The 26,350-nt window shown below is 48.1% G+C and overlaps 1 protein-coding gene across 5 annotated transcripts in view; it reads left to right on the forward strand.

The window, feature by feature from the left end:
- Septin11 (septin 11) overlaps nt 1-26,350 on the forward strand; it is an 88,140-nt gene that overhangs the window by 34,814 nt on the left and 26,976 nt on the right. For all 5 annotated transcript variants that reach the window (XR_013043024.1, XR_013043025.1, XM_076546652.1 and 2 more), the window contains exons 2-3: nt 11,577-11,691; nt 22,036-22,231. Coding sequence is in view for 3 of the 5 variants with exons in the window: in XM_076546652.1 (XP_076402767.1) it covers nt 11,577-11,691; nt 22,036-22,231 (311 nt within the window). In the remaining 2 variants the exon portion in view is untranslated. The remainder of the gene's footprint in view (nt 1-11,576; nt 11,692-22,035; nt 22,232-26,350) is intronic.

The following is a 26,350-nucleotide window of genomic DNA, read 5'->3' on the forward strand; positions in this document are numbered from 1 at the left end:
GGATAGACACACTGGGTATGTCTCCCAGGACTTGTCACCACGGTGGGTCTTCTATTCCTGGGAGCAGGTTTAGTTCTAAAGCAGCCCGGTTAAAAGTAGAGATTATCTTGGATAGACTTGATGTGGCCAGGCTGTCCTTTATAAGGGATGGACTCTTTCTGGTGACCCCAAGTGAGAGAGGCACTCCTAGAGACTTTCCATTGCTGGCTGTGAAGTGGGGGGTGGGGTGGGGGGGTGGCGTGTAAGTAGATGGCTGGAAACTGGGACCTTTGAAGCTAAGCTACCTCCGTCCAGTAAGGAAAGGCAGATTTAGTCTCATAGCTTCAAGGTCTTGAATATGCCAACCACCTGAATGCACTTGTTTGTAGACTTTGTCCTGGAGCCTGTGGGTAAAAGCTCAGCCCAGCCCAGCCCAGCTCAGCCAGCATGTGGAGCCAGCCTTGTGGGTCTCCTGAGCAGAGACCCCAGCCTTGCGATGGCTGGACTCATAACCTGTGAAACTAAGAAAGCTAAAAGTGAGTGTGTTCCAAGTTTCTAAGTCTCTGATAATGTGTTACGTGGCAATAGAAATGAAGACACACCCCAAATTTGTGTGAACAACCTCTGTTCCATCCTGGTAGTGTTTCACTCAGACCTGTGATACTCTTCATCAAGGGCTTGTGAATTGGGGCCATGATCATTGAGTGCTATTTGTGGAATAAGGTCAGATGTTCATTTGTGTGTTTATTTCCTAAGAGCATATTTATTATACCGTGAGATATTTTGAGTCTAGTCCTTGGGTTTTCAGTATGTCAGAGAAGACTAGGTCAGCTTCGCTTAAGGAACCGACTTTGGGAGGAGAAAGTGATCAGGTTGTGGCTGAAGACCAACCCTGGGACTTTTGCCCCTGACTATTTTAGAGTTGGCCTCACTTATTTTCTCCTGTCTCTGAGAGACTGCCAGTCTGAGTTCATTACCGTAATCAGCCCTCCCCACCCCCCTCTTAGAAAGGGACAGAAATAAATGGTATCTTTGAAAAAGGAAGTGCTAATTTATGTCCGGTGATAGAAATGGTGGCCCAGGGAAGGAAGTGTCCCATCCATGCTTTATTATTTGCTGATTAATGCATTCGGGGAGTGGAGCGTAGGAACTAAGCCCCAGGAAGTGCTGAGGAGTGGATTCATGAACCTGAGGAGTAGAATGCTGTGTGTACGTTGAGGGGAAAAGACTTCTAGCTGACCCCGGCGTCTTGGTTCTCCTGATGGTGAATTCACCCCTGCTTTTGGAAAACGTGTCTAAAAGGCGTAGTCTACCATAAGACAGGGCAGGAAGGACCAACATGATCTCAGTGAGGGATTGGATAGCAGTTGTGTGGCTGGAGACCTGGTAAGTCTTAAATGGAGTCGGGGTCCCACTGGGAAGCTCTGATCACAGCTGACACCTTCCAGGGAGGACTTGGCTATGGGAACGTCCATCCCCTGATGGTGTAACCTTTGTACTATATTTGGGGAGCCTGAGGGGTCTGCAGTGATGGATACCCTGGGTCATGTGCATCAGTGTTCCTAGGTGACTGTGATGGGGAGGTTGGGACAGCTGCGGCCTCGGCCCCACGCCTGTTAGCATGCCCCTTCCCTCCCGCCCTTCTTCCTCTGAGCAGCGCTATAAAATGTGCAAGCATTCCTGGAATGCACACATGGATCCTGTCATTCCCAATCGTGGGACTTTGTTCCGGTCAGCACTTTTGAGGATTTGTGTGGTTCTTACAGGCCTTAGTCACCCAGACTCCAGCAGAAAGGCTGTGATCTCTGGAGATGTAAGAAATGGCTTTTTGTTGTTAGTTCTTGGCTTCCAGTTAGATTGGACCTCTCTTTTGAGTTGTTTTGTTTGTTTGAGACAGGGTTTCTGGCTATCCTGGAATTAGCTTTGTAGCCCAGGCTGGCCTCTAACTCACAGAGATCCACCTGCCTCTGCCTCTTGAGTGCTGTGATTACAGGCATGCACCACCACCGCCCAGCATGGACCTCTTGAGTTGAAACAGACTTTTTGAAAATCGTTAGGTTTGTATGGAAAGTTTTGCTTCCCCTGGCTTGCTTTTTTGGGTCATCACACTGGGTGGTTATTTGCCCGTGGGCTATTTTATGAATGCTGCTTCCCCCTCTTGGGATAATAGTGTAGCCAGCCTCCCAGAGACCTCCAGGTCCCCTGTCTGTGCCTCACAGCCATGCTGTCTGTGAGTAATAGAGAATTGATGGAGGTTGGCTGGTTCTAGTCCCCTGGATCTGGGGTCGGAAGCCACTCTTGTGGGGTGCAGTACCTTTGGGTGGTGGGTCTGCCTTCCCGCGGTGTCTTTTCTAGTTGGTATCTGGAAAATCTAACTTGGGATGGAATGAAGTTGAAATGCTAGCCCTAGACAAAACAGCTGGGCCTCCGGAGAGGTGACTGACTGTCCACCCATTTCGCGGAAGGTAGGGCGTATAGACAGTGAGGTTAGTGTGGTGGCGTTTTCAGTCCCCTTGTAGACGGCTTCACCAGAAGCCATCTGAGCTCTTTCTCACCCGGCTTGTGTGTGGTGAAGGGTGAGGCACAGCCCGGGGCGTTGATCTGCCAGGGCTCTGCCTCTGTTCCCTGTTCTGGGAAGAAGCCAGTTTCACCCCAGCTCTCATCCGCGTTGGAGGCAGGCTTAGGAGAGGTCTAGCTGGAGAAGGGTTAGGAGGAGGCAGGACCTGCGGATGCGTGGCTTTCCAGGTGCAGGAATAGAAACTGGCTGGTGGATTGACAGCAGTGACATCAGAGAGCAAGGCAGGGAACGTTTGGAAAAAAATAATGAAGTATGGTGGGGGGCAATGTTTGAGGTATTGCATCTGGCCACTGATGGGAGAGCCAGCTCGGTAGGGGAGACTGAAGAAGCCCCCCACTGACCAAGTCAGAGCATGGGGGAAGGCCTAGAAGGGGCCAAACGTGGACTCTGTTTTTCTCCATGAGACCTGTATAGCTTTGTGCAGGTTTTATCAGATGCACCCCCGCCCCGCCCCCAAGATCTGGAAACACATAATTCATTCCTTTCCTGAAAATCCTTTAAAAGAAAAAGTTACTTAGAAGTAGCCCTTAGGCCTGGAGAGATGGCTCAGCTGTTCAAGGCTCACAACCCAAAGTAAAAGATGTAGCACTTGGAATGGGGGCCATCGCTCAAGGCTTTCTAGGGTGCCCCCCGGGGCTGGCACTTACCACTGATCCACCCGGCTCTGTGACCTGGGAGCAGGCCCTGATCGCCCTTTTTTGAGCCCCAGCTCTAGCTGGGCTTCAAAGAGAAACCAACTCCTCCCCGCTTCTCTCTGGCTCATTCTGCTGTGTGTGGGGAACAGTTTCCCTGGGAATTTTCTTGGCTCCAGCCTTGGATTTCATGGTATAGATGACAAGCAGACTTGCAACTGTTGTCCGAATCATCCTTAAAGAATGTGACCCTCACTGGTAATGAGAAGCTTGAGACGTTTTTTGTTTTAATTTTGAAAGTCAGCCCAGCAATGCCTCGTCTTGAAAGGATTCCGTGTGGCCTTCATAGTTGTGGTGTGGGTCAGGAATTCACATCCCCCTGCTTTCCCTTTCTCTTGGGAACCGAGCACGGTTCTCATCTTCACGCCTGTCTCTTAGAAAGAGAATCTGAGACCCACTCTCTTCCCTCTGCATTGTAGTTGATAAGGGGGGGATGTGTTTACAGAAATGACCAGGTAGAGTACTTGGGGGGACCTTAGCTCTTGGGCAGTTTGTGAGGTCAGGATTTCTTCAGGTGCTGGGAGGTGGCTTAGTCACATTTTTGCAAGAGAATCTGCATTTTCTCTTCAGCCAGGTGGCATCTGTACTCCGGAAACAGAGCCCTCAAACAGAAACTCCCTAAATGAAAAGGCTCCTCTCCTCTTCCCCCATAGGCGCGTTTTCATGGGGAGGAGAGACGGCCCAGGAGTATTCTGTCCACGCTTATTAGGAGAATGCCCTACGTATCTGCTCTCATTCATGTTGTCCTGTGGGCCTCGCTTGAAGTTGTGCGTCTGCCCTCTCAGGACTTACGGCGGTCATTGGTCATTGCTGCCACCTCTCGCCATACCTCTGCCCTGAGAGACTCCGGGTTTTCACTGAACATCTAGCCTGAAGTATACAGCGGGCCCTTGACTCCATTGGAGTTAACTGCTTAATTAGTATTTGAAAATACTTCGGTACTTGTACATGGTTCTACACATGGTAGGTGGGCTGGCGGATTTACTTGACGTCTGAGTAATTCCGTGAGGTATGACGTCGCAAAGCATCCCTCATTTTCGACTTTTTGACTAACACAGGGTCCCCCACTACTGCTGTGCGCTTCACGTTACAGGTGCTGTTTCCTTTCTTAGCAGCAGATCCTTGGTGCTTAGCAACGGCATCTGTGCGCGCGTTAGGGCCCAGTAAGTGATGATACCTTTGTGGTGGTCGGACTGGCGCCCACCTGCTCCCTCACAGGTTGGGAGTGCTTTGCATTTCCACTTAGTGTTTGGCGTGGGGTCTAGCACAAATTACTCATCAGTGTAAGTAGTGCAAGTGAATGACGCCGTTGGTCAAGATTCACTGCGATCCCTGACAGCAGATGACCAACTCACTTTTGTGGAAGACTGCAGACACAGGAAACGGTCGAAAGGACAGTTGTGAAGAAAGAGGGTGGGGCATTCTCTCCCCTCCCTCCCTACTCCTCTCCCCCTCCTCCCTGCCCCTCCCCTTCCTCTCTTCCCCTCCTCTTCCTTCCCCCTCCCCTTTCCTCCTTCTTCCCCCTCTCTCCACCAGGCCTGGGATCTAACCGTACAACTTTTGACTAATTGATAATTATTGGAGGAAAACAAGCAGAAATGGAAGGTTCAGGTGGAGAAACACACACACACACACACACACACACACACACACACACACACACATACACACGCAATCTCCACTGGTTGTAGTTTCTCAGGATGACGAATAGACTCTTCAGCTGCCATCTCTTGTACAGACGCTGTCTTGATCTGGCAAGAAGAACTGTGCTCCCTGGAGTTTCTCTTATGTTGCCGTTCCTCAAGTGACAGCCGCAGACCTAGGCATCTCTTATTTCCAGACAACCTTAGAGAACCTTAGAATGGGAGATGGCGCCCGAGACTTTACTTAAGAGGGTCCTTTGGCTAAATTAAATCACATAACCTTACAGCTGGGTCACTATGATTTACTGTGCACAAACTGAGGTTATGGTAAGATTTTTTTTTTTGTACACGAAAATCTCCAGCATGCTCTCTGCATACATAAATTATATCACAAATAAAAATTATACGTAAGAGGAGGAAGCCCTTCTTGACCTTAAAGGTAAAAATCACCTTGCTTTCATAATATTTGTTTTAATTATAACAAAACATCACCTTGGCAACAGTCTCTCTTGCTTCCGCCCGCTGATAAGGATCAGAGGATATAGGCCGTTCTACTAACCACATCCAATGCTCAGCTGTCTGGTGTTAAAGGAAGGGGATTTCACTTGGAATGTGGAGAATAGAGTCCATCTGGGCGCATCAAGCGTGTTCATTTCGAGAGTCTGGGACGGATTAAAATAGAAGCCGGAGTGAGGGTGGGCATCGGAATGGCTTCCTGCCTCGGAGCTGCTGATGCCGGCAGACACTGATTCTGCAAACAGGAGCACGTGCATCCTCCCTGCCCCTCCAGCTTGGCCACGGAGCGTCCTCTCTGAAGGTGGATCTTCTCCGTGCGGAGTCCTCAGCCTCGCTCCTACCTCCCTTCCTTTTGTTCACTCTCCTCTTCCCGGGTGGTTTTACTGTACGGTCTAAACCAAGAGCTTTGCCGATCAGTTTCTCCTGCAGTGCCCGACAGCCGTCACGGAACTAATTCATCTCAGATTTTGGAACTGGAGTTGTTTCCCCCTCCTGCCTCACTTGGGGAAAGCAAACTCTTCTTTCCTGAGGACCATTAAGCGCAGCCCGGCCAAGGGCTGAAAGAGCAAGGACAGGAAGCAAGTAGGAAAAAAAGCTGGGGTTCCAGTCCAGGTCTGTCCAAAAAGAGTGTGTGTCGCTGGGCGGTGGTGGCGCACACCTTTAATCCCAGCACTCGGGAGGCAGAGCCAGGTGGATCTCTGTGAGTTAGAGGCCAGCCTGGGCTACCAAGTGAGCTCCAGGAAAGGTGCAAAGCTACACAGAGAAACCCTGTCTCGATAAAACAAAAAACAAAAAACAAACAAACAAAAAAAAGAGTGTGTGTCAACACCTGGTTCTGAACAGCTCTCTGAACTGTGTTCCAGGTCCACGGTGTACTTAAGCAGAGCCCAGCATTGATAGCCAGATGGAAGGATGCACAGGGCGGGCGGGGTGTGGAACACAGTTTAGAGAGATGCTCAGAACTGGGTGTTGACACATATTCATGTTTGTTTGTTGTTTTTTGAGACAGGGTTTTTCTGTGTAGCCCTGGCTGTCCTGGAATTCACTCTGTGGACCAGGCTGGCCTTGAACTTAGAGGTTTGCCTGCCTCTGCTTCCCAAGTGCTGGGATTAAAGTTAAGTGCCACCACTGTCCGGCTTTTGACACTCATATAATCTGTCTTATAGTTGTTTCAATAATGAAGTCAACTGGGCATCTCTTAAAAACTTTCCAATTATAAACTCAAGGGTGTGCGTCCATTGCCAGTTGGCCTTGTGGACACATGTAGCTTTCACCTCGAAATGCTCCTGCAAGCTGCAGGGTTGTCTCACTGATGTATTCAGGGAACCTCCATGGTGCCCCAAATTTCTACCCCTGAAAGTTACTTCTCTCTTCCCCATGTCCCTCTGTTAAGATGGTATTTATCACTTTATCCTCAATAGTAGTATATTAGTGTGAGCTATCTACATTGTAAGACTTCTTACACCTGGGAACAACGTTGATCAATGAGTAACAAAAATAACACTTTGGGGCTGGGCGATGGTGGCACACGCCTTTAATCCCAGCACTCGGGAGGCAGAGCCAGGCGGATCTCTGTGAGTTCGAGGCCAGCCTGGGCTACCAAGTGAGTCCCAGGAAAGGTGCAAAGCTACACAGAGAAAACCTGTCTCGAAAAACCAAAAATAAAATAAAATAAAATAAAATAAAATAAAATAAAATAACACTTCGACTTTAGTGATTTTAGTAGCATTTTTAGGAAAACAATAATTATATCCAAGAAGACATGTTCTAAAAAGAGAAATGAAATAGTCAAATTAAGAACTGGCGGTTTTGCACGTTCAAGTTGGGCCACGGCTCCATTAAGGATGAAGTGGGCTGTGGAATTCATCTGGTAACAAATCTTCACCAGCTAGATTAGCAGGGGTGGGGTGGGGTGTTAAATCAATTAAAGTCTTCTTTCCAGGCGCTTACTTAGTGGCTTCATGTTGCTACTTTTGTTTCGAAAATGGTTAAAACTAAGCCTTCTATTATAGGCTTCATGTGCCATGGCTGCAGAAATCAAAGTGTGTTGACTTTGCCAGGGCGGTGAAAATATACTGGAAGAGGTTGCCCATTCTAATCCTCAGTTTCTACCCCTATGATTGCCAAAGAACTAGGGTTTTAGAGAATTTTTGTTGTTGTTGTTGTCTTTACATACTGGATGTCTACAGTAGCTGAAGGGTCCAAGGGTGCCTGGCAGCATCACAGATCAGCCCGCGCCATCGAAGGCTAAGTGCAAGGCCTCCGGCTCTAGATGCTGACTTCTTGCGTTCAAACGCCTGCCTCTCAGCCTTGGGTAGATTACTCATTTCTGTGCCTCCGTTTCCCCACTTATAATGTGGACTTGGGTGATAGCAGCTATTTTATGCAGTTAGGAAAACAGCATCAGGGCAAGCAGTGGTGGCACACACCTTTAATCCCAGCACTTGGGAGGTAGACTTGAGTTCAAAGTCAGCCTGGTTTACAGAGTGAGTACCAGGATAGCCAGGGCCATACGGAGAAACCCTATCTTGAAAAAAGAAGAAAGGAAGGAAGGAAGGAAGGTGGGAGGGAGAGGGAGAGGGAGAGAGAGAGAGAGAGCGCATCAGTTTGTTTCTGTTTCAAGTACTTCTGGAACATTAGCTACTACTATATGTTAGTTATTAGAATGGCCAAAGAATATCAGTAGTTTCTTCTTATTGGGAAGAGGAATGCGTACACAAAATATTCCCCAGGATTTCCTCATAAAGATAAATTTGGTGGTAACATTTCAGTGGGGCCTGTAAGGTATGGCCATGTCAGTATTAGAGATATGAGGCCCTTGTAGATAAGAGGAAATGGGAATCACTGTAGGTAAGAGGAAGCAGGAAGATACCTGGTTTGTTCCAGGCTCAGAAAGTGACTCATCAAGGTGTCCAGTACTTCCTGGTGAGATGTGGGAGATGGAGTAAGAATGGGGGTTTGGACAGCCTTGGGATGGCAGGGAGTTTGGATGGAACCGGTGGATACTGAGACCATTTGGCATCAAGGTGGAAAGCAAGGTTAGAGAGGGCATAGAATCGAGGCACAGGGAGAGGACGTGGGCAGTAGTGATGCCACTTGAGAATTGAGGAGCAGAGGTCTCAGTCGGGTAATCCACCGATAGAGACAGGAACTCTGGGGAAGGGCGAGTTAGGGGTGGGAGGATCGGCTTCCAGCGTTGTGTCAGTTTGCAGGACAGATAGGAAAACCCAAGAGAACCACCCCCGTCCCAGTTCAGTCAGGCAGACGAGGGTGGTGTGGATGAAATTCGGGAGTCCTTTCCAGATGTGTGGTAGTGTTGATCATGTGGGAATACATGTAGTGCTTTGAGACTTGGACCTCTGGACCCCAAAGAGACTGCATTTCTTGGAAAGTGAGCTCTCGGTGAGTGCCGGGACATGCTGGAGGAGGACTTCATTTTAGCTGTGTCTGAGTCACCAGGTGAGTTCCTCAGCTGGTCATTTAGTCATTCTGATGCTCCGAGTTCTTGAGCTGGGTGAAGAACTTCCTGTTTCCTTTTTACTCATTGAATACTCATGAGCAGTGACTTTTCTTTAACACTGGGAAGACTTTGGGATCAATTATAAAATTTAAAGGTGCATTTAAAATCTTATATATTTTCCCCCAAGACACTCTAAGGACAAAGGACATGGCTTTAAATTTCAAAAATTTCAAGGCCAAAATGTTTCATAACCCTGCATTTGGTGTGTGGTTTTCAATGGGTGTAAAAATACTCGGTGGGTACGTGGGTGGTTTCTCGTGGTTTGGGTAACGGTGAGATGCTGAGCTCTGGGTTCTGGGACCAGAGCTATAATTACTAACCGATGCCTTCCTGGGATTGGCTTACGGGTAGATATTGGGTATCTAGACATCCAGCAAGCCAGAATCCATAGCATGCATCCACCCTGCTTTTCCCTGGAAGTTAAAAGTGTGACTGGCAGTCGAGGGAGCATAGGCCTGGGACTGCCTTGCCTTTTCCTGCTCTGTGACCGCTCACATGTGTGACAGAGCCGAAGTGAAGGCGGCGAGGTGGCTTCTCCAAGCCGAGTGCCCAGCAGCCACCACACAGCTGCTATGGAAACATTGCTAAATATAATCTAGGGCTGACTTCACATGCTCCTCCCCCACAACTCGGCGGATGTGGTAAACACCCTAAAAATACCTATGTTCTGAACTTTTGAGGTATCTGAAAGGAAGGGGCAGGCGCCGTTGGACGGTCCAGCGCTGTTGGACGGTCCGCTCACCCTCCAGGACCGTTGCCCACTGGGCCTGCCTGCGAAGCTGTGTGCTGTGCGTGGCCCATGTTGTCCCACTCAAGGCTAAGAGCTTGCTCTCTAGTCCTGTATTTACTGTTGGCAGGTTTCAAGGAAACTATTCATAGAATGACATCTGTTCTCTGTCCCATTGACTCCAAACCCGCAGCTGCCACCATTACAGGCAAGGGGTTGAGTTTTCGATTTATTTCACAAAATAAGAATTTTAGAGCTGGTGTGTACTCAGTCTAGTGTTCACAGTCTATCAATCCTAGCCTTTATGGAGTCACATTTCTATGCCCGTGGAGTAACCATGGAAATTTGAGAATGGAGCATGCTTTGGTTATTAAGCATTATTATTATTGGTTATTATTATTATCACATTCATAATCCCACAGTATAAAAATAAAGTAAAAAACCATTTAAAATCACTGGCTGATGGTGCCAAGATTTTTATTTTTTACTTAAAAAAAAAAAAAAAAATGAGCCGGGCGTGGTGGCGCACGCCTTTAATCCCAGCACTTGGGAGGCAGAGGCAGGCGGATCTCTGTGAGTTCGAGGCCAGCCTGGGCTACCAAGTGAGCTCCAGGAAAGGCGCAAAGCTACACAGAGAAACCCTGTCTCGAAAAAACCAAAAAAAAAAAAAAAAAAAAAAAAAAAAAAAATGAACCTGTGAGGCTGGAGGAATAGTTTCCTTGGTAAAGTGTCTGTCAAACATACCTGAGGACCTGGGTTCAGAACCCCAGCACCCACGGAGAAATCCAGGTGTGGTGATGTGTGCTGGGGCTGGAGACAGCTGGGTTCCTGAAGTTCACTGGCCAGACAGCCCTGCCTGTTTGATGAGCTCCAGGTTCAGTGAGAGACCCTGTCTCCAAAACTACTGTGGAGAGTGACGGAGGAAGCCAATCAAGGCAGACCTCAGGCCTGTGTGCATAAGCACGCGCGTGTGTGCATGCACACACACACACACACACACACACACACACACACACACACACGCATGCACGCATGCACGTTGGGGGAGGGGTCATAAATAAGTAAGTCCAACAATGAGCTTTGTTTCTTCACCCAAATTCAGTGGTTTGAACACAGAATCTGTTGGTGACGTGTCTAGAACACCAGCAATCTTGTCTCCCAGAAGGCGTTTCGTGTTCAGCTTCTGGACTTGAAAAGCATAACTAGGATCCTGTAATTGGTTGACCGCCAGCGAGTTCTGTTTCTCAGGAAAGAAAACCTTCACTGTGGGTGTCTAAAGCCCACGAGATGGGCTCAAAGTTGTGGAACTGGTCAGGGGAGTGTCATCCAGGACAGATGAGTCTCCCAACTCCTGTGCCTCCCCCCAGTCTCTACCAGTCCACTCTGAGGAGGTCCAGTGTGTGCAGACCCTGAGTGAAGAAACGCCACTAAGCCTGGACGGTAGATGGAGGAGATGGGACTGCTTTGTGTGTTGAGAAGTTTTAAGTACATTGTACTATGGTGGTTATAGTAACATGCCTTCATTGCAGGCCTCCATATCTTCCGCTGTGAGCATCTCAGAGACCCTTGGTGTGTCTGGAAGAGTGTTCCCATGTGTAGAAAATAAACAGAAAGTTTCCCTTGAATGGTGGAAGCTATTAAAAGGTTTTTTAATATCACCTATCACATATATAAACTAGCCACTTCTACGAGCTCCTGTTCCCTGGGACTGAACACTGAATGCAAGGGACGAAGCCCCTGGGGAGGCAGTCTGCTCTTGGAGGGAGGCTGTAGAAAGGAAGCGGTTGTGGAATTGGTAGTGAGGAAGCCAGGGACGGTGTAGACACCAGGCCATCTCTCTGTGTCACAAGGATCGCGGAAGTAACATCTATCTGGTGATGTCGTTCACGGTTTCTCAAGCATTTCTCCTCTTAAATTCCAGAATGAAGAGCTTCGAAACTTATCGCTTTCTGGCCATGTTGGATTTGACAGTCTCCCTGACCAGCTGGTCAACAAATCCACTTCTCAAGGATTCTGTTTCAACATCCTGTGCGTGGGTAAGTGAAGGTGTCCCCGGGACAGGAGGATGATAGTTTATTCCCTATTTCTTCCAGTTTAGCAGGGTAATAATTGCTCGCCCTGTGTGGCACCATTGTGAAAATTCAGAACTATATTTTGGTAAGTGCTTTGTAGTTTTTTGGTGCTCCTCAAATTGTCTTTTATTTCTGTCGTGTGGTCATGCGACTGGTCAGTCTTATTGTAATGGAAACATTTATTGCAATTTTTCATGGAGAGGAGGCACTGGATCCTAATTAGACTATTGGAAGTTGAAGGAGCTCAGGTATGTACTGGAATAACATCCAAAAGCCAGTGATTCTCAACCTGTGGGTCACGACCCCTTTGAGGAGGTCACATATCAGATTTTTACATTATAGGTCATAACAGTAGCAAAATTACAGTTAATGAAGTAGCAATGAAAATAATGTTATGGCTGGCGGTTCCCACCACGTGAGGAACTGTGTTAAAGGGTGGCAGCATTAGGAAGGTTGAGAGGCACTGGTCTAAGCAGTGTGTTCCTGGGGCCTCCCCTGACTGTTGTGAACAGTAACCTCCCTGGAAGCTTCTAAAGACACACTGAGTCTGGGGAGTTAAAATGGACTGATGTAGGCTTTGCTCTCAGGACAAAAAAAAAAAAATCTAGAATCCTATTTTGTATCTGACCTGCTGTCTTTAAATTGGGATCTAAATTTGACCTTCGTTATATTCCTTGTAGACAAACAGAAAAGTCCAAAGAGATCTGACAGGCACCCCTGTAGCTAGAGTTTTCCTGCCTGGCCCATGGTCAGGACAAATCTCTGTCACCCGCCAGTCCCACAGCTGCTCAGACCCAACCAAGTAAACACAGAGACTTATATTGCTTACAAACTGTATGGCCGTGTCAGGCTTCTTGCTAACTGTTCTTATATCTTAAATTAATCCATTTCTATAAGTCTATACCTTGCCACGTGGCTTGTGGCTTACCGGCGTCTTCACATGCTGCGTGTCATAGCGGTGGCTGGCAGTGACTCCTTCCGCCTTCCTGTTCTCTCGATTCTCCTCTATGTTAGTCCCGCCTATACTTCCTGCCTGGCCACTGGCCAATCAGTGTTTTTTTTATTGACCAATCAGAGCAATTTGACATACAGACCATCCCACATGGCGCCCTCAGCACCTCTACCCCAGGGCTTGGCCATAACCCAGGTCACCTCTGGCCCTGGGGAGATGTTCTTTCTCCCTCTAGCTACATCCATTTTAAACTAAGAAGAGAAAGATAGAAAATCAGAATATAACTCTGTTCTCTTGATTGAAAACTGTTCCTGAAACTCCCTCCCTCGAGAGCAGGGAGCCCGTTTGTGGGTGAAGTTTGGTGGCCACAGTCTCCTTGGCAGATTCTTCGAGACATCATTTTGAGACAGACAGACAGAAGCGTTTCTCTGTGTGGTCAAGTGGACACCCCTCCCCCCCCCCCCCCCAACTGACAGAACATGTTAGGTTGATTTCCTGGCTACGTGGGACGCGGTCAGGTCGGAAAGGCTCACCTTCAGTGTGAGAAGCGTGCTGGCTCCCTGGGGGAGGGCGGTTGGAGAGTGAATGCTTTTCTTCTTCGGGAGCCTGCTGCATGGAGCCGGTGTGCAGCGGGTGGGAGAGTCAGTGGTGTAGAATGTGTACTGGCCGGCACTCTGGGCCAGCTTGTTCTCTGGCATTGTATTTTAAACTATGGGTAAGAGAATGGCAGCAAAGACATGGCCAGAGCAGCCAACTCATGGGCCCCCTTTTCTCCCCATGCGGAAGCCTTTCAGTGTTGAATGGGTCCCTCTTGAGCTACAGGTCGGTCTGCAGAGCGGCATAAATGATTTGTTTCTTGGTACATGCCCATTGCGGAGCAGGGCAGTTCTTCATTAGTGTAGCAGTTTGCTGGTTTTGTATTGAAAAGTGTGCTCAATTATAATTCTGAGCCAGTTACTATTCTGACTTCCCTTCCAAGCCTCCCCACATTCCCTTTCCAAAACTGGCTTCACGAATTGGTCTGAGAGTTGCGCTGTGCCTCCCGCACTATCGTGGGGAGCTGTCCTGTGGGATTGGGCTTGCTAGAGGGCAGGATCTAACTGGGGAGGCCGCATGCAGTGGCTTCATGACTGACCCCTCCCTCATGGTAAACAGCACAATTTGATACAGATTGGATTTCCTTATGTTAATCCAATTGTTAGATTAGAAAAAGCCCCTCTCCTGGATAAGTAGTAATACCCTGTTTCTGTACGTGGGCAGTTTGCTTCGGCTTGTAAGTGCAGCTTCTCAAAGTAATTAACATAATATGTGCTTATTATTGAAAAGTTAGAAAACTCCCACCTGAATTTGTGTTCCTACAGATAACCCTGGGATGCTTCTAGGAGTTTCCTGCCTCTTTCTCTAATAAGAAACTAGTCTGGTGGCTTGTAATACACCCGATGTATTATTACACCTTCCCGTTGTGTAGGCAGAGTTCCGCGTTGGTCTGTGGGTGCCATCACTTACAGGAACCCCAGGGAGAACAATTCCCTTGCTTTTTATAATTTCAGAGGATGCCTGCCTCCTTGGCTTTTGGACCCTTTTCCTCGTCTCCAGTGTAAGCAAAGACTTTCTTTGATCATCGTTCTTATAATGGGAAGTTCCTTTTCACAGAGAATTGGAGAAATCTAATTTAAGTGTAGCTATGATTGCCTTCCCCCGTATAGGCTCAGAAAATAACACATTAAAATGATAGAATTAAGAAAAACTAGCTCCGGGGCTGGGCACATGGTTCAGTGAGCAAGCACACTCGCTACACAGGTGTGAGGACCTGAGTTCAAATCCCCAGAACCCCTGCATAAGCTTGGTGCAGAATTCCAGTGTCTCTCTGCGAGACGGAGATGGGGGCAAGGCGCTCATGGGCTAGCTAGTCTGGCATAGACAGTCAGAAAACTACAGATACGCTGTCTCAAACCAAGTGGAAGGCCCAAGGCTTTCACACATAGGTGCTGTCACTGACACACACGGATGTGTGTATACACAGTGCACACGCGCACACACAGAGCACAGTTGCCTCCCGGGATGGAAGGATGTGGTCAGAACACCGCCCGCTTGTGGATGTTGCTTGCTCCTGGTGGCCTGTTCCTGTTTATGCTTTCCCCCCAGCAGTCCGGCTTCCAGCAGTTACCAGCTTGACCACTGTGGGAAGGACCAAACCATTCCCTGACACAGATCACCCACCACCACAGATTATTCTGGGTGCGGGTCACATGCCCAGCCTGGCTGGGAGTGGAGCTCCGTCTGCTCCAGAACCAAGCGGCTCCCTATGAGAAAGAAAGGCTTTATGAGAAGGGAGGTGGGTGGGGGACCCACACTCCGGACAGATGAGGGCCCTCACAGTGCACAGGTGTTTGGGGTTTGGGTTACCCCAAGGATCACTCTGTTTATGTGCTTTAACTTTTTTCACTTCATGATAAATCTGGACATACTTCCAAGACAGCGTATGTAATTCTTCAGACGTTGCAGATTTCCTTTCACTACCATTTGGCTGTGGTTTGAGTCTCTTCCAAGAGTTCCCATGCTGGGGACGCCGCCTTGGTGACAGTACCTTGTGGGACCTTTAAGAATGGGGTGTCTGGGAGAGGCACTTAGGTTTTGCCTTCAGGAGGGAGGAGAGTTCTCCTGGGTCTCCGTGTCTGACCTAGTGAGAGAGTGCAGTGAGAGAGTGCAGTGAGAGGACAGTGAGAGAGTGCAGTGAGAGAGTGCAGTGAGAGAGTGCGGTGAGAGAGTGCGGTGAGAGAGGGCGGTGAGAGAGGGCGGTGAGAGAATGCAGTGAGAGTACAGTGAGGAGAGGGCTTATTCTGGCTGTTCCCCAGCCTCTGGCCTCCCGTCTGGCCATGAGCTTGTCCACCACGCCATCCACCATTGTTAGGTCTCATTAGCACCAACTTGAGGCTGGCACCAGGTCTTCAAATCTCCACAAATGTGAGCTCCACAGACTGCCTCTCCATCAAGCTACCCTGTCTCAGGCAATCGCAATCGTTAGTCACAGAAGTTGACAGTCAGGGCTCTTTGGTTGGGAGCAACATAAACTCTCTGGAAGCTAGGCACGTCAGCAATAAATACCAGCACATCAGAAGTGAGGCTTGTCAAAGCTCTCAACCACAGGTGTCTTATAGCAACAACAAGAGCAAACTCCATTCTCAGTCAATGATTGTTTAAGGTAAAAGCTTAGGAGAAAGAGCTCTAGCCAGTCAAAGTATTTGGAGAACACATGGAGGAGTAGGCGCCATTGACTTGAGCGTCCATGGAATTTCTCCACTACTTTTCATCCTGACCTGTCCGTTACACTTTTTATACAGCAAACCCACCCATTTGTAGCATCATTTTACTTTTTCTTTTATTTTTATTTTGTTTTTGATCTCTAGAGACCGAGTCTCACCATGTGAGACTTGGATGCCCTGGAACTCTCTATGTAGACCAGGCTGGCCACGAACTCAGAGATCTGCTGCCTCCGCCTCCTGAGCGCTGGGATTAAAAGTATGCGCCACCACACCCACCTCGTTTTACTCTCTTGTGAGAAATATAAACAGGAAATGTTATGATTCCATTAAAGAGCCTTTTTTTTTTTTCAATCAAAAGACTATCGAATCACTATTTTGTTTTGTGAGTTGTAAGCAGAGAAGATAAATCAGGGCTGATGAAACTGATCTTGACGTGAACTTAGTCTGGTTTCAGAGCATCTGTGTTGCTGTCCGCCATTAGAATCCACCAATGTCGCATCCTGGGAAGGAGGGCAAGGAAGAGAGAGTCCATTCCACATGCAGGATGGGAGCTGGAGGTATTGGCTCCCTCTCCATCCTGCTTACATTAAGTCACCCCCACCCAAACCACACTTTCAATAAAGCCTTTCGTTTTTATACAGGAGGTATTTTAGCAAACAATCGTCAGTTCTTATTCAGCCTCTTGCCACAGTTTTAGATTTCTATAACTCATTCATTCTCCAGAGGGACACTGATTCTCTTGGAGGCCCCGTCCACACTCACCCGGGTGAGTGTAGGGTCTTAGGAGCATGGAGAGGAATGGGAGGCTCTCACCATCCCTGTCTGAAGAGGAACTGAAGAGTCAGAAAAGAAGAGTCAATCAGTAATGTATTTTGAAAATGGATTTTAAAAAAATCCAGCATAATTGTTTTGAGGAGGAGATGAATAGAACACAGACAGGTTTAAAATTGCTTTCCCAAGTCTGCAGTGTCTGCTTGCAATCCCATCTTCCACGTCTTGGTCCCGCCTTTTCCCAGGAAGGACTATGAAACAGCTCGTAGGATAAAATGAGTGAAGATAAAGTCGACCCCAGAAAATAAGGGGGAGCCCAGGTTGGGGTCGAGCTCAAAGCCTGTTTCAGGCTTGTCTGGAACCGTTATCAGATTATGTGCCAAACACAAGTTCAAAGTTTGATGTGTGAGAGATTTATTAAGTAAAAAACAGAAATAATTGCTTCAGACAAAACTCACCTAAACAAACAAACAAGAAAAAAATCGTATGGATTTTTCAGAAAAGAGGTACTGGGGGATGTCGCGTTCAGGGTTTGGGAGCATCCCCAAAGTGCAGTCAGTCATGTCATGTGGTGTGGTCTTTTAATCCCCTTGCAGGCTGGCACTGTTATGCCAAAGCAGGTTTCGTCAAAGGCCAGTGTGTGGGGAGTAATAACATAGCTTTCGGCTGCCTGATTACCCGGCTCCGTCCACTAAACTCTTGGCTCCCTACGCGGGGCAAGGAGGCCTCTGCATACAGCTGTTTCCCTGGGTCGCCAGGCTTGGCAGTTAGCGTGAAGGGTCTGACTCAGGCATCAGTGTGATTCATCCTGCGGCTCTGGCTGTTTTTAATGTCCACCTGAAGTGAGCCTGAGTGAGCAGAAGCGTGGGACTGCTTCCCCCTGGGATGTGGGTGTCACGGTCCCCATCATTGGCAGGAGCCACAGAAACGGGAGCCACTGAGAGCACTTCATCACCGGCTTCCATTACTTCTGCCATTGTGTGCTCAGGCAGATGAGTCGACCCCAGAACAGCCACACACGGAAAAGCCACCGAAGTGGCCAATCCAGCAAAGGGATCTTCCACACGACCATTTTGACTCTCTGTTAGCGTTAACAAACGCAACCTCCTCTGTGCCTGGAGCTCTACTGTGAGCTTTGAAATGCTGCAAAGTTGGTGTCAGTCACGCTTTTCTGAAGGTGTCGGTATGTGATTGGTGGGAGCTGGGTCCTGTACGTAGGTTGTCAGTTAACCAGTGTGGTAGTTTGAATGTAATTGGCCCCCATAGGCTCCTACGGAGTGGCACTATTCGGAGGTATGGCCTTGTTGGAGGAAGCATGTCACTGTGTGGGTAGACTTTGATGTCGCCTATGCTCAAGCTGTGCCTAGTTCATTCAGATCACTTCCTGTTGCCTGTGGATCAAGATGTAGAGCTCTCAGCTGCTTCTCTAGCACCATGTCTGCCTGCACGCCACCATGTCCCCACCATGATAATGGACTGGACCTCTGAACTGTGAGCCACCCCTACTAAATGTTTTCCTTTATAAGAGTTGCTGTGGTCACAGTGTCTCTTCACATCAGTAGACACCTTAACTAAGCAAAAACACTCAATTACATCAAATAAAAATAAATCTTTTTTACAAAGAAGGAAAGTAAAAGACATGTTTTTGCTTTAGGGGAACTTCGAGGTGTAGACAGGGCTTTGCATTTAGAGTTTAGCTTGAAGGTTCAAAGGCCAGTGCATTGAAAAATCTCCCCTGTGCCAGGCATGGTGGTGTGGGCCTCTAAGACGGAGGCATAAGATAGCAAGTTTGAGGCTTACCTGGGCTATATAGTGAGTTCAAGACCAGCCTAGGCTACAAAGCAGGACCTTGTCAAAACAAGACATAGTACATGCCTTGGGTCCCAGCACTATGGGAGGCAAAGGTCTGCAGATCTGTGTGAGTTCAAGGCCAGCTAGGACTACACAGTGAGACCCTGTCTCAAAGACACAAGATAGACAAAAGACAGCTGAACAACACAAACCAAGGCTTGGGATGCAGCTAAGTGATGGAGCCCTTGTGTAGCCAAACAGGACCCCAGGACTGCGGAAAGACACTCCCTCCCCCACCCCCTGTCTCTGTGGTCCTCTCTCCTCCCTCTGCACTTCCCACTGACTGCTCTTGGTGGTCACGTGGCTGCCAGTGTTGCTGGTTCTAAGGACAGCCCTCAGAAGCGCAGAGCACAGACCTGGGAAGCCCAGCACTCGGAAATTGAGAGGAAAGTGGGGTTTTTTCAGCCATCTGAGTGACTCTGTGCTATAAGTACGGTCTAGAACGCTAATTGTTCACAATTTCCCCCTTAATGTAGGCAATCATGAAACATGCTAGGTCTTTTTAAAAAAAGGTGATGGATGGTATTCCCAATTCGCACGTGCTTAAGTAATTCTCAGCTAGTTAGAGAGAGAGAGAGAGAGAGAGAGAGAGAGAGAGAGAGAGAGAGAGAGAGAGAGAGAGAGAGAGAAAGTAATTGCGGCCTCAGGTAGCCTAGAATCCTTGCCTTGTAAATGGAAGTTTTATTGCTGTCCTCAGGGAAACATGAGAGAAAAGTAGGTCACTCTGTGACTACCTTTGACCTGGTGGAAACTTCTGGGTGGGGGGCACTTAGTGCCTCTTTGCTGATGTCCTGTGAGTATAGTTTTCTGGGACCCAAGCAGCCCCTGCCCAGCACATGCTCACGGTGGCGTGAGCCCTGTCACCAGCAGGCTGCCCAGCACAGTCCGAGTCCCTTAAGGGGAGAATGCTCTTTCCTATCTGTGTCCGTCACACTGTCACTTTGTTTTGCTCTTGGCTAATTTGTAAGGACGAGAATTATGGGCATGGGCTTGGAAAGGGCTCCTTGTGAAGAAGCAGATTAGCTTATGTTATTTTATACTGGGGTGTGCGTGCGTGTTACTATGCATGAGAGAATGGATATTCAGGAAAGTAAGGAAGACCAAACTCAGTCTCAAATACTGTCCGGCCAGATGCAGAGCCGTCTGGAATGAGATCCAGGCAGTGCCTGAGGTGCAAGCGGTCAGCATTTGGTCTGTTCACCCTGTTGTCCCCGCACCTCCCCTCATTAGCCTAGGAAGTACTCAGACACCGGCTTTATAACTCCGTTTCCAGTGTTTCCCGCTTCTGTAGCGATCTGCTCTCTTCTGCCACGTTCCCAGCTGATGCTCTGTCTCCCCTGTGGCTTCCACGTGTTCACCCCTTCCCTCCCTCGTCATTTCAGCCTGTCGACTTCTCTCTGTCCACCTTTCCTTTTCCAGGCCGTGACAGCGTGCTGATGGTCTCTTCTGCAGAGACATTCTACTCGGCTGGGTCTAGAATGTGGCACTGCAGCCGCCAGGCCTCTGTGGTTGCCTTGGGGTCAGAGGCCAAGCTATTGTCCAGTTTTCTGTGGCAACTCACGGGGTCACAGGGTAAAAGGTGTGGCCTTGCTCAGGAGAAAACTGTGACTATGGCCGGCACACTTTGGCTGCTGTTCCCATAGCACGCCCTTAGAATCCACTTGGTATTTGGTTACACTCTCGACCAGATTCTAAGATATCAGAGAACGCCCTATCGGCCTAGTTCATTGTTGTATCCCTCAAACTTGGCACAGAGCTGGGTACACAGTAGGCACTGGAAAAATACTGGCTGATGAGGGCGGGAAGTCTATGATCTTAGATCTGTCGGGGACACAGTGGAAAAGGTTAAAAGAGTAAGGAAAATGCACTCGAGCAACTTTTTACCGAAGAAGTGAATCAATGCCTAAGTGGCGAGCCACATCAGGCTGCTCATCAGAAAAGCCCACACCAGAAAGCCTCCCTCCCGCTTCGTTTTACATTGTGTCGAGAAGCAGTGGTTACAATAACATCAAAGTTCCAGTTGCTCAGTTTTGTCCAGATACTGAGAGAGTTGCCTTAAGACTACAGATTCTAGGATTTCTCCTTCCCCACATGGGCTTTCAGCATCTGAAAAGTGACTGCAGCTTTCCTTCAAGAGAGGGACTTCAGGAACATTGTCAGGTTAGGGTCAGGAACATTTTATATATGTATAAAATGTTGACACATTTAATTGAGTGTCTAAGAGGACAGTCCACTGACTACAATCGAAAGGTGCATTTTGGGGCCAGTGCATCTTGATTTCTACATCCCCTCTTGATAACATGTCAACATTCAACCACCATCGCCAGTGACGGTCTTGGTTCTCTGTCCCATAGCTCCAAACTCAGTGGGTAAACTGAAGGTAGGAGAGGTCTCTGCTTGTCCTAAGCTGAATGTTTAGAATCCTCAGTTCTTCCCGGCTTCCCATTGGCCCTCCCTGATTGATTGGGACAGTTGTTTCGTGTCCTTCCCTCTGCCTGGTGCACATGAAAAGCCCAGCACACACCCTTGGCTGGAAATATCACTGTAAATCAATAAAGCCATTGCTTCAAGCCTTGTTTAAAATATCATCACAGGTGTGGCCATGAAATCCATAAACTGGTAGGTGTTATCTTGACTTCAGCTCAGCAGAGAGGAGGAAGAGAGAGGTAGAGGGGGAGAGGGAAGAGCAGAGAGATAGACAAAGATGCCCAGCCATAGCTGTACCAGAGAGTCGGAGTAAATGTAAACACTAGGACCGTATACACTCGGTTAAAACTCTGGTTCTGCCGCTTTACACTGTGACTTTAAGATACTTTAGAGCCTTACCGCTCTGTGCCAAGTGCAGGGCACTTCAGTGGCTGAGTGTTGGGAACAGGAAATATAAATGGGACTCTGTGGTACCTCCTATCTTGGGCCTGGCACGCAGTAAGCACTTGACAACTTTGGTGATTATTGTTATCAAATATATTCTTTTTTTTAACATTAAATCCACTAATGTATCTTTCCTTAAGTAATAAACTTTACAGACTGATTTAGGAGAGAAAGAGATAGTTTTTATCCTTGTGATATACAAAGTGGCCATAGGGAGACTCACAGTACTGACTCTCCAGGGGTTAAAAATGTCTTTTTTTTTTTTTTTCATACTGAGGATCTACCGCATATGTGCCAGGCAGTTCTGCCATTCCTTTTGACTTTGTATTCGGAGACAGTGTCTCACTGAGTTGTTCATCGTGTAACTCTCCTGCCACAGCCTCCTGAGGTGCTGGGATTGCAGGCCTGGCTACTTAGGAAACAGCCTGATCTGTACGTCCAAGCCTCTTCCGCTGAGTAGTTTATGAATTTAGAGGCTTTTCTAAGGAAGTGGTCCGTAGATCATCCTTCAGAGAACTGTGGGACTCACGGTGCAGTTTCCGGTAATATTGCCCTCCCCGCCTTTTAAACTAGTTTTGATTTTTCTTTCTGGTTCTCTAGGTGAGACGGGCATTGGCAAGTCCACGTTGATGGACACTTTATTCAACACCAAATTTGAAAGTGACCCAGCTACTCACAATGAGCCAGGTGTCCGGTTGAAAGCCCGAAGTTACGAACTTCAGGAGAGCAATGTCCGGCTGAAGCTCACCATTGTGGACACGGTGGGATTTGGAGACCAGATTAATAAAGATGACAGGTATGTCTTGGGAGTTTTGCGGCTACAGAAATGGGTCAGGGGATGGGCGGCTCAAGGAAGCTCCATCTCAAGGAAGCTCCAGCCCAGGTACATCCGAGGGCCCCGAAGACTTTGGGGGCAGAATTACCAAATAGTGTCTGCATAACACCTGGGAGGGTGGGCTGGGTCTAATGAGGAATGTCGATAAAATTGGATGAATTAAAATTTCCTCTACCTGGAAGTTTGTCTAATTAGGTAATTTATACTACAAAATCCTATGTATGTATGGGAAAATAACTCTTAATTAAAAAATAAAATGTTTTAAAAGCATTTCGGCACGGTGGTTTGTGCTCAGGTAGAGACTGCTCTCTACCAGTGGATTCTTGTGTAGTCGTAAAATCCGGCCCTGACTCATCACATAAGCTTGAAGCTCTATTGTAAAATTACCGCGGTGAGTTTTTATTTTGTGGCACACTAACTCATTTGTAAAGCCACATAAATGTGGGTCTTCACCGTGAGTGGCTGTTTGCCTCCCCTTGAGGGGAGCTGTTATTTCTTCGAACTCGCCAGAGTGGAATGTGTACGTTAACTGTCCTCTCAGGTGAACAGTGAACCTGTTCTCCGTTCTTAAGTTCAGATGTCTTGACTGTTTAAAATGTTCCACTTGTTCTCAAGCTGTTACCTGAACCTCCGGCCCATAACCCCGGCTGTAGTTTCCCTGTAGTCTAAAGGAAGTGGGTTTCCTTGCAGTCTGGCCAAACCAAGGAGAGAAAACCTCATTTCTACCACCGTGCCTATGGCAGCCTTGTAATTTATAGAAAACCACGAGACCAAGGCCAGACCTTGTAGATTTCATGGTCCTTGTAGGGGTGGCCTGAGACGGGTACTCAGCCCCGGGATGCCTCCTTGTCTCCCGCATTCTCGGTGTGGAGACCTGCTAGACTTTCAGGAGCTGTGCTCATACAAAAAGAGATTTAGGAAGACTAAAACCATCTCAGGCCCAAGGATGACTCTAGACACATTTTTGCGTAGTGACAGCATTATAGGGCTATCTCCCCCCTTAGAGTGGTCAGTAGTTGTGGGATGTTTTGCTTATAAACTGCGTCTGTGACAGTTTTTAAAGATCTCCTCAAAAATGGTGCGTGCGTGCGTGCGTGCGTGCGTGCGTGCGTGCGTGCGTGCGTGTGTGTGTGTGTGTGTGTGTGTGTTTCTGTGGATATATTCTGTAAAGAGGAGTTTGAAACCCTTTAATGTAGGAATGTGTGTCGTCTAGATACATTGTAACAGTGCCCAGCGGAAGTGAGTACTACAGTTCATGACAGAAAGGTGTAATTCGTTCTTTAGCGGAGCAGTGTGGTCTGTTTTATCTCAGAGTGCTTTAGACACTCTGCAGTAGACATTGTCCTGTGATAACACAGGCGACTGTTACTTTAGTGAAAGGGACTTCATTTGCATAGGATCAAAGTAGGGCCATCTGTCCCTCGCTGGGGAAGGGACAGCCAGGCTCTGACCTTCCCCTGACTTTCAGTGCCTAGGCATGGTGGGGAGGCCTCATCATCAGTGCCTCAGGGCCACTGTAATGTGAAGGTACCGCAAATGAGGAGAAAACTCTGGGGACCCGGAGAAGGGCACAGGTGCATTGTGGGAGCTGGCGACAGAGCCGGGGTGAGGGGAGTGGGGGGCTTCTGTTCCCTGCACTGTCCCGGACCGTGCACTGAGGAAAGCCTGTCTGAGGTCTCTTTGTGGGATAGATAGCTCTCTTCTGGGAGTTAGGGAATGTCATGTTTATGCATTCCCTGGCTGGATTCCTGTCAGGCTTCCCACAGCGTTGAGCAGCAGCAGCCTCCGTCTGGCATCTTGCTGCAGAAGCTGCATGTGCTCTTCCAGCTTGCAGTGGTGGCCTCGACACTGCCCCTGTTTTTTCTTTTTTCTCACCCCTAACCGAGACTTCCCCTGAGGCCGGTGGGTTTTCACTGGCCAGCAACCGGCTGCAAAGTAGCCAAGCTAGCACCAGGCAGATCCTCATATCTGCATCTGGAGCCCTCTTTAAGAAATTATCTGACTCATTTGGGTCAAATAATAGTTTCCAAGGAGACTCAAAGAGAGGAAGTGTGATATTAACCTAACCTAGATACCAAATATTTTTTTTTCCTCTTTAATTTCTTGACAACTCTTGCATAACCTTTTTGAATGACTTTCGGAGCTCTAGGCCCATGCCTCAAAAGGCGTTGTTGACAGTTGACTGTAAACTTAAATGACTTCTCTAAAAATAGTTGCTGGACAGTCTCTGTTTCCGTCAGAATATTGGAAGTGGGGTATGCATTTTTGCATCAGTGTGTAACCGTATAGGAATGGGGGATGCACTCAAAGCCAGGCTTATCTTTTTTCTGTTAAGCAAGCTTTTCTCCCATGGATTCAGGACATCAAGAATGTCCCAGTGTGTTTATAGACTTGGGACGTGTCGGCATTCTTGAAACATTATCTGCCTCTGACCTGGCTAGCTAGAAGGAGGCAGGAAGAGGGGCCTGGGAGGATTTCCTGTTATGTTTAAGTCTTGTTTAAGGGCTTCCTCGCTCTGGCTGTCTGTACTCATGGATGAGGAAAGGGGGTCTGGAGAGGCAAGAACCAGCAAATTCTTGCTCCCTAACTAGAACCAGAATAGTTTACCCCACCTTTGGGAGGTACCATGAACATAAGGTAACCAGCCTTGAAGAGTGTGGACAATCCAGTCCACTGAGAGAATCCCCGTCTCCACCACAGTTATAAAACTGCAGTGATATGCATGTTTGACCTTTCAACTCCAAGTTTCTATTCAGCTTCCTGGCAGGGGAATCCAGAGGTAAGGAAAATGGTCTTTGGTGAACAGATAGCAAGAGGAAAGGGAAAACATGCTGACATTTTAATCATGGAAAATGGAGTCAGTGTCCAGATAATACCTGTGACTGTTTTGCAAGAATGATCATAGAAAAACAATCACATAAAATAACTTCTCCCTGTAATTTTAGGGCGAGCACATCTCATTTCACTGTACTTTTTAATGGCTAGAAACGTATGGATAAAGTGAGTAGTGGGAAGGAGTAGTCCCCTAAAAGGAAATGACGTTAACAGCTTCTTTGTGCTCCCCACCTCCGACACTTGATAGGGCCACAATCCAGAGAAGTTGGAGTTGGCCACACAGAGCAGAGACCGGTGTCCTGTCTACAGCAGTGGGAACTGGCAGAGGGTAGCTAGGTTTAGGCTTTATCTTCCTGTGAATACAGATAACAAGAAGTGAAGGGGTTGAGATACAGTGGACCGCTTGTTTCGAGGATACTGGGGGAGAACAGGCCGCAGCCGGCCTGTTTCCCTGGAGGAAACGTCATTGTTTCGTTCCCATAGTGAAACTTTAGCCTAAGGAAACCGTTCTCCAAGAGTCCGCGGCTTTTGTTTATTTATAATGATGTAATTTCCTCTCCCTTTCTCCTTTTAGGTCTTTTTTTTTTTCCTCCTCCTCTTTGCTTTAAAAATAAAAAATACTTGTGCCACATTCCTTTTATTGATTGGATATTTTGCTGGAGATGTTGGTAGGGGAGAGTTATATCTTTCACGGACTAGGCCTTCACCCCCAGAGATGGAAGAGGTTTCATTCTTGGCTGTGGAGGGGAGTGGGGGGTCTCCACGTTGACCTCCAGGTTTCTGGTACCCACAGGCTGAAAATGACAGGTAGGGAGCAAGGCTCCTGTGGGGAGGAGAGGAGAGAGAATTGGGAACGTTCCATGAGCGGTTGGATGCGTGGATCTGAAGCTCAGCAGAAAGGCCGGGGAGGGCTGGAGGTAGAGCTGTGACTTGTCTTCGAAGAGATGGTCAGAATAAATGTGGTTTTCCAGGGGGACCCCAGAGGAAAGGGGTGAAGGGCTGGCAGGCGTTCGGTAGAAGCCCCAGAGGAGGCCTGGGGGACAGAGAACAAAGGCCTTAAAACCCCAGCTCTGACAGCAGTCTCCACCATGTCCCCCACCGCACCCCACTTCAGTGTGGAGGTGCCTCAGAGACAAGAGGCAAGAAGAGAAATTAGTAGAAGACAGAAAGGAACAAGCTTGGACGGCTCCTGAGACAAGGCAGGGACAGCCCAGACTCAGAAATAAGGAGGCAAGGACTCATTGG

The sequence above is a fragment of the Peromyscus maniculatus genome, chromosome 10, assembly GCF_049852395.1.
Source record: "Peromyscus maniculatus bairdii isolate BWxNUB_F1_BW_parent chromosome 10, HU_Pman_BW_mat_3.1, whole genome shotgun sequence".
Taxonomy (NCBI): domain Eukaryota; kingdom Metazoa; phylum Chordata; class Mammalia; order Rodentia; family Cricetidae; genus Peromyscus; species Peromyscus maniculatus.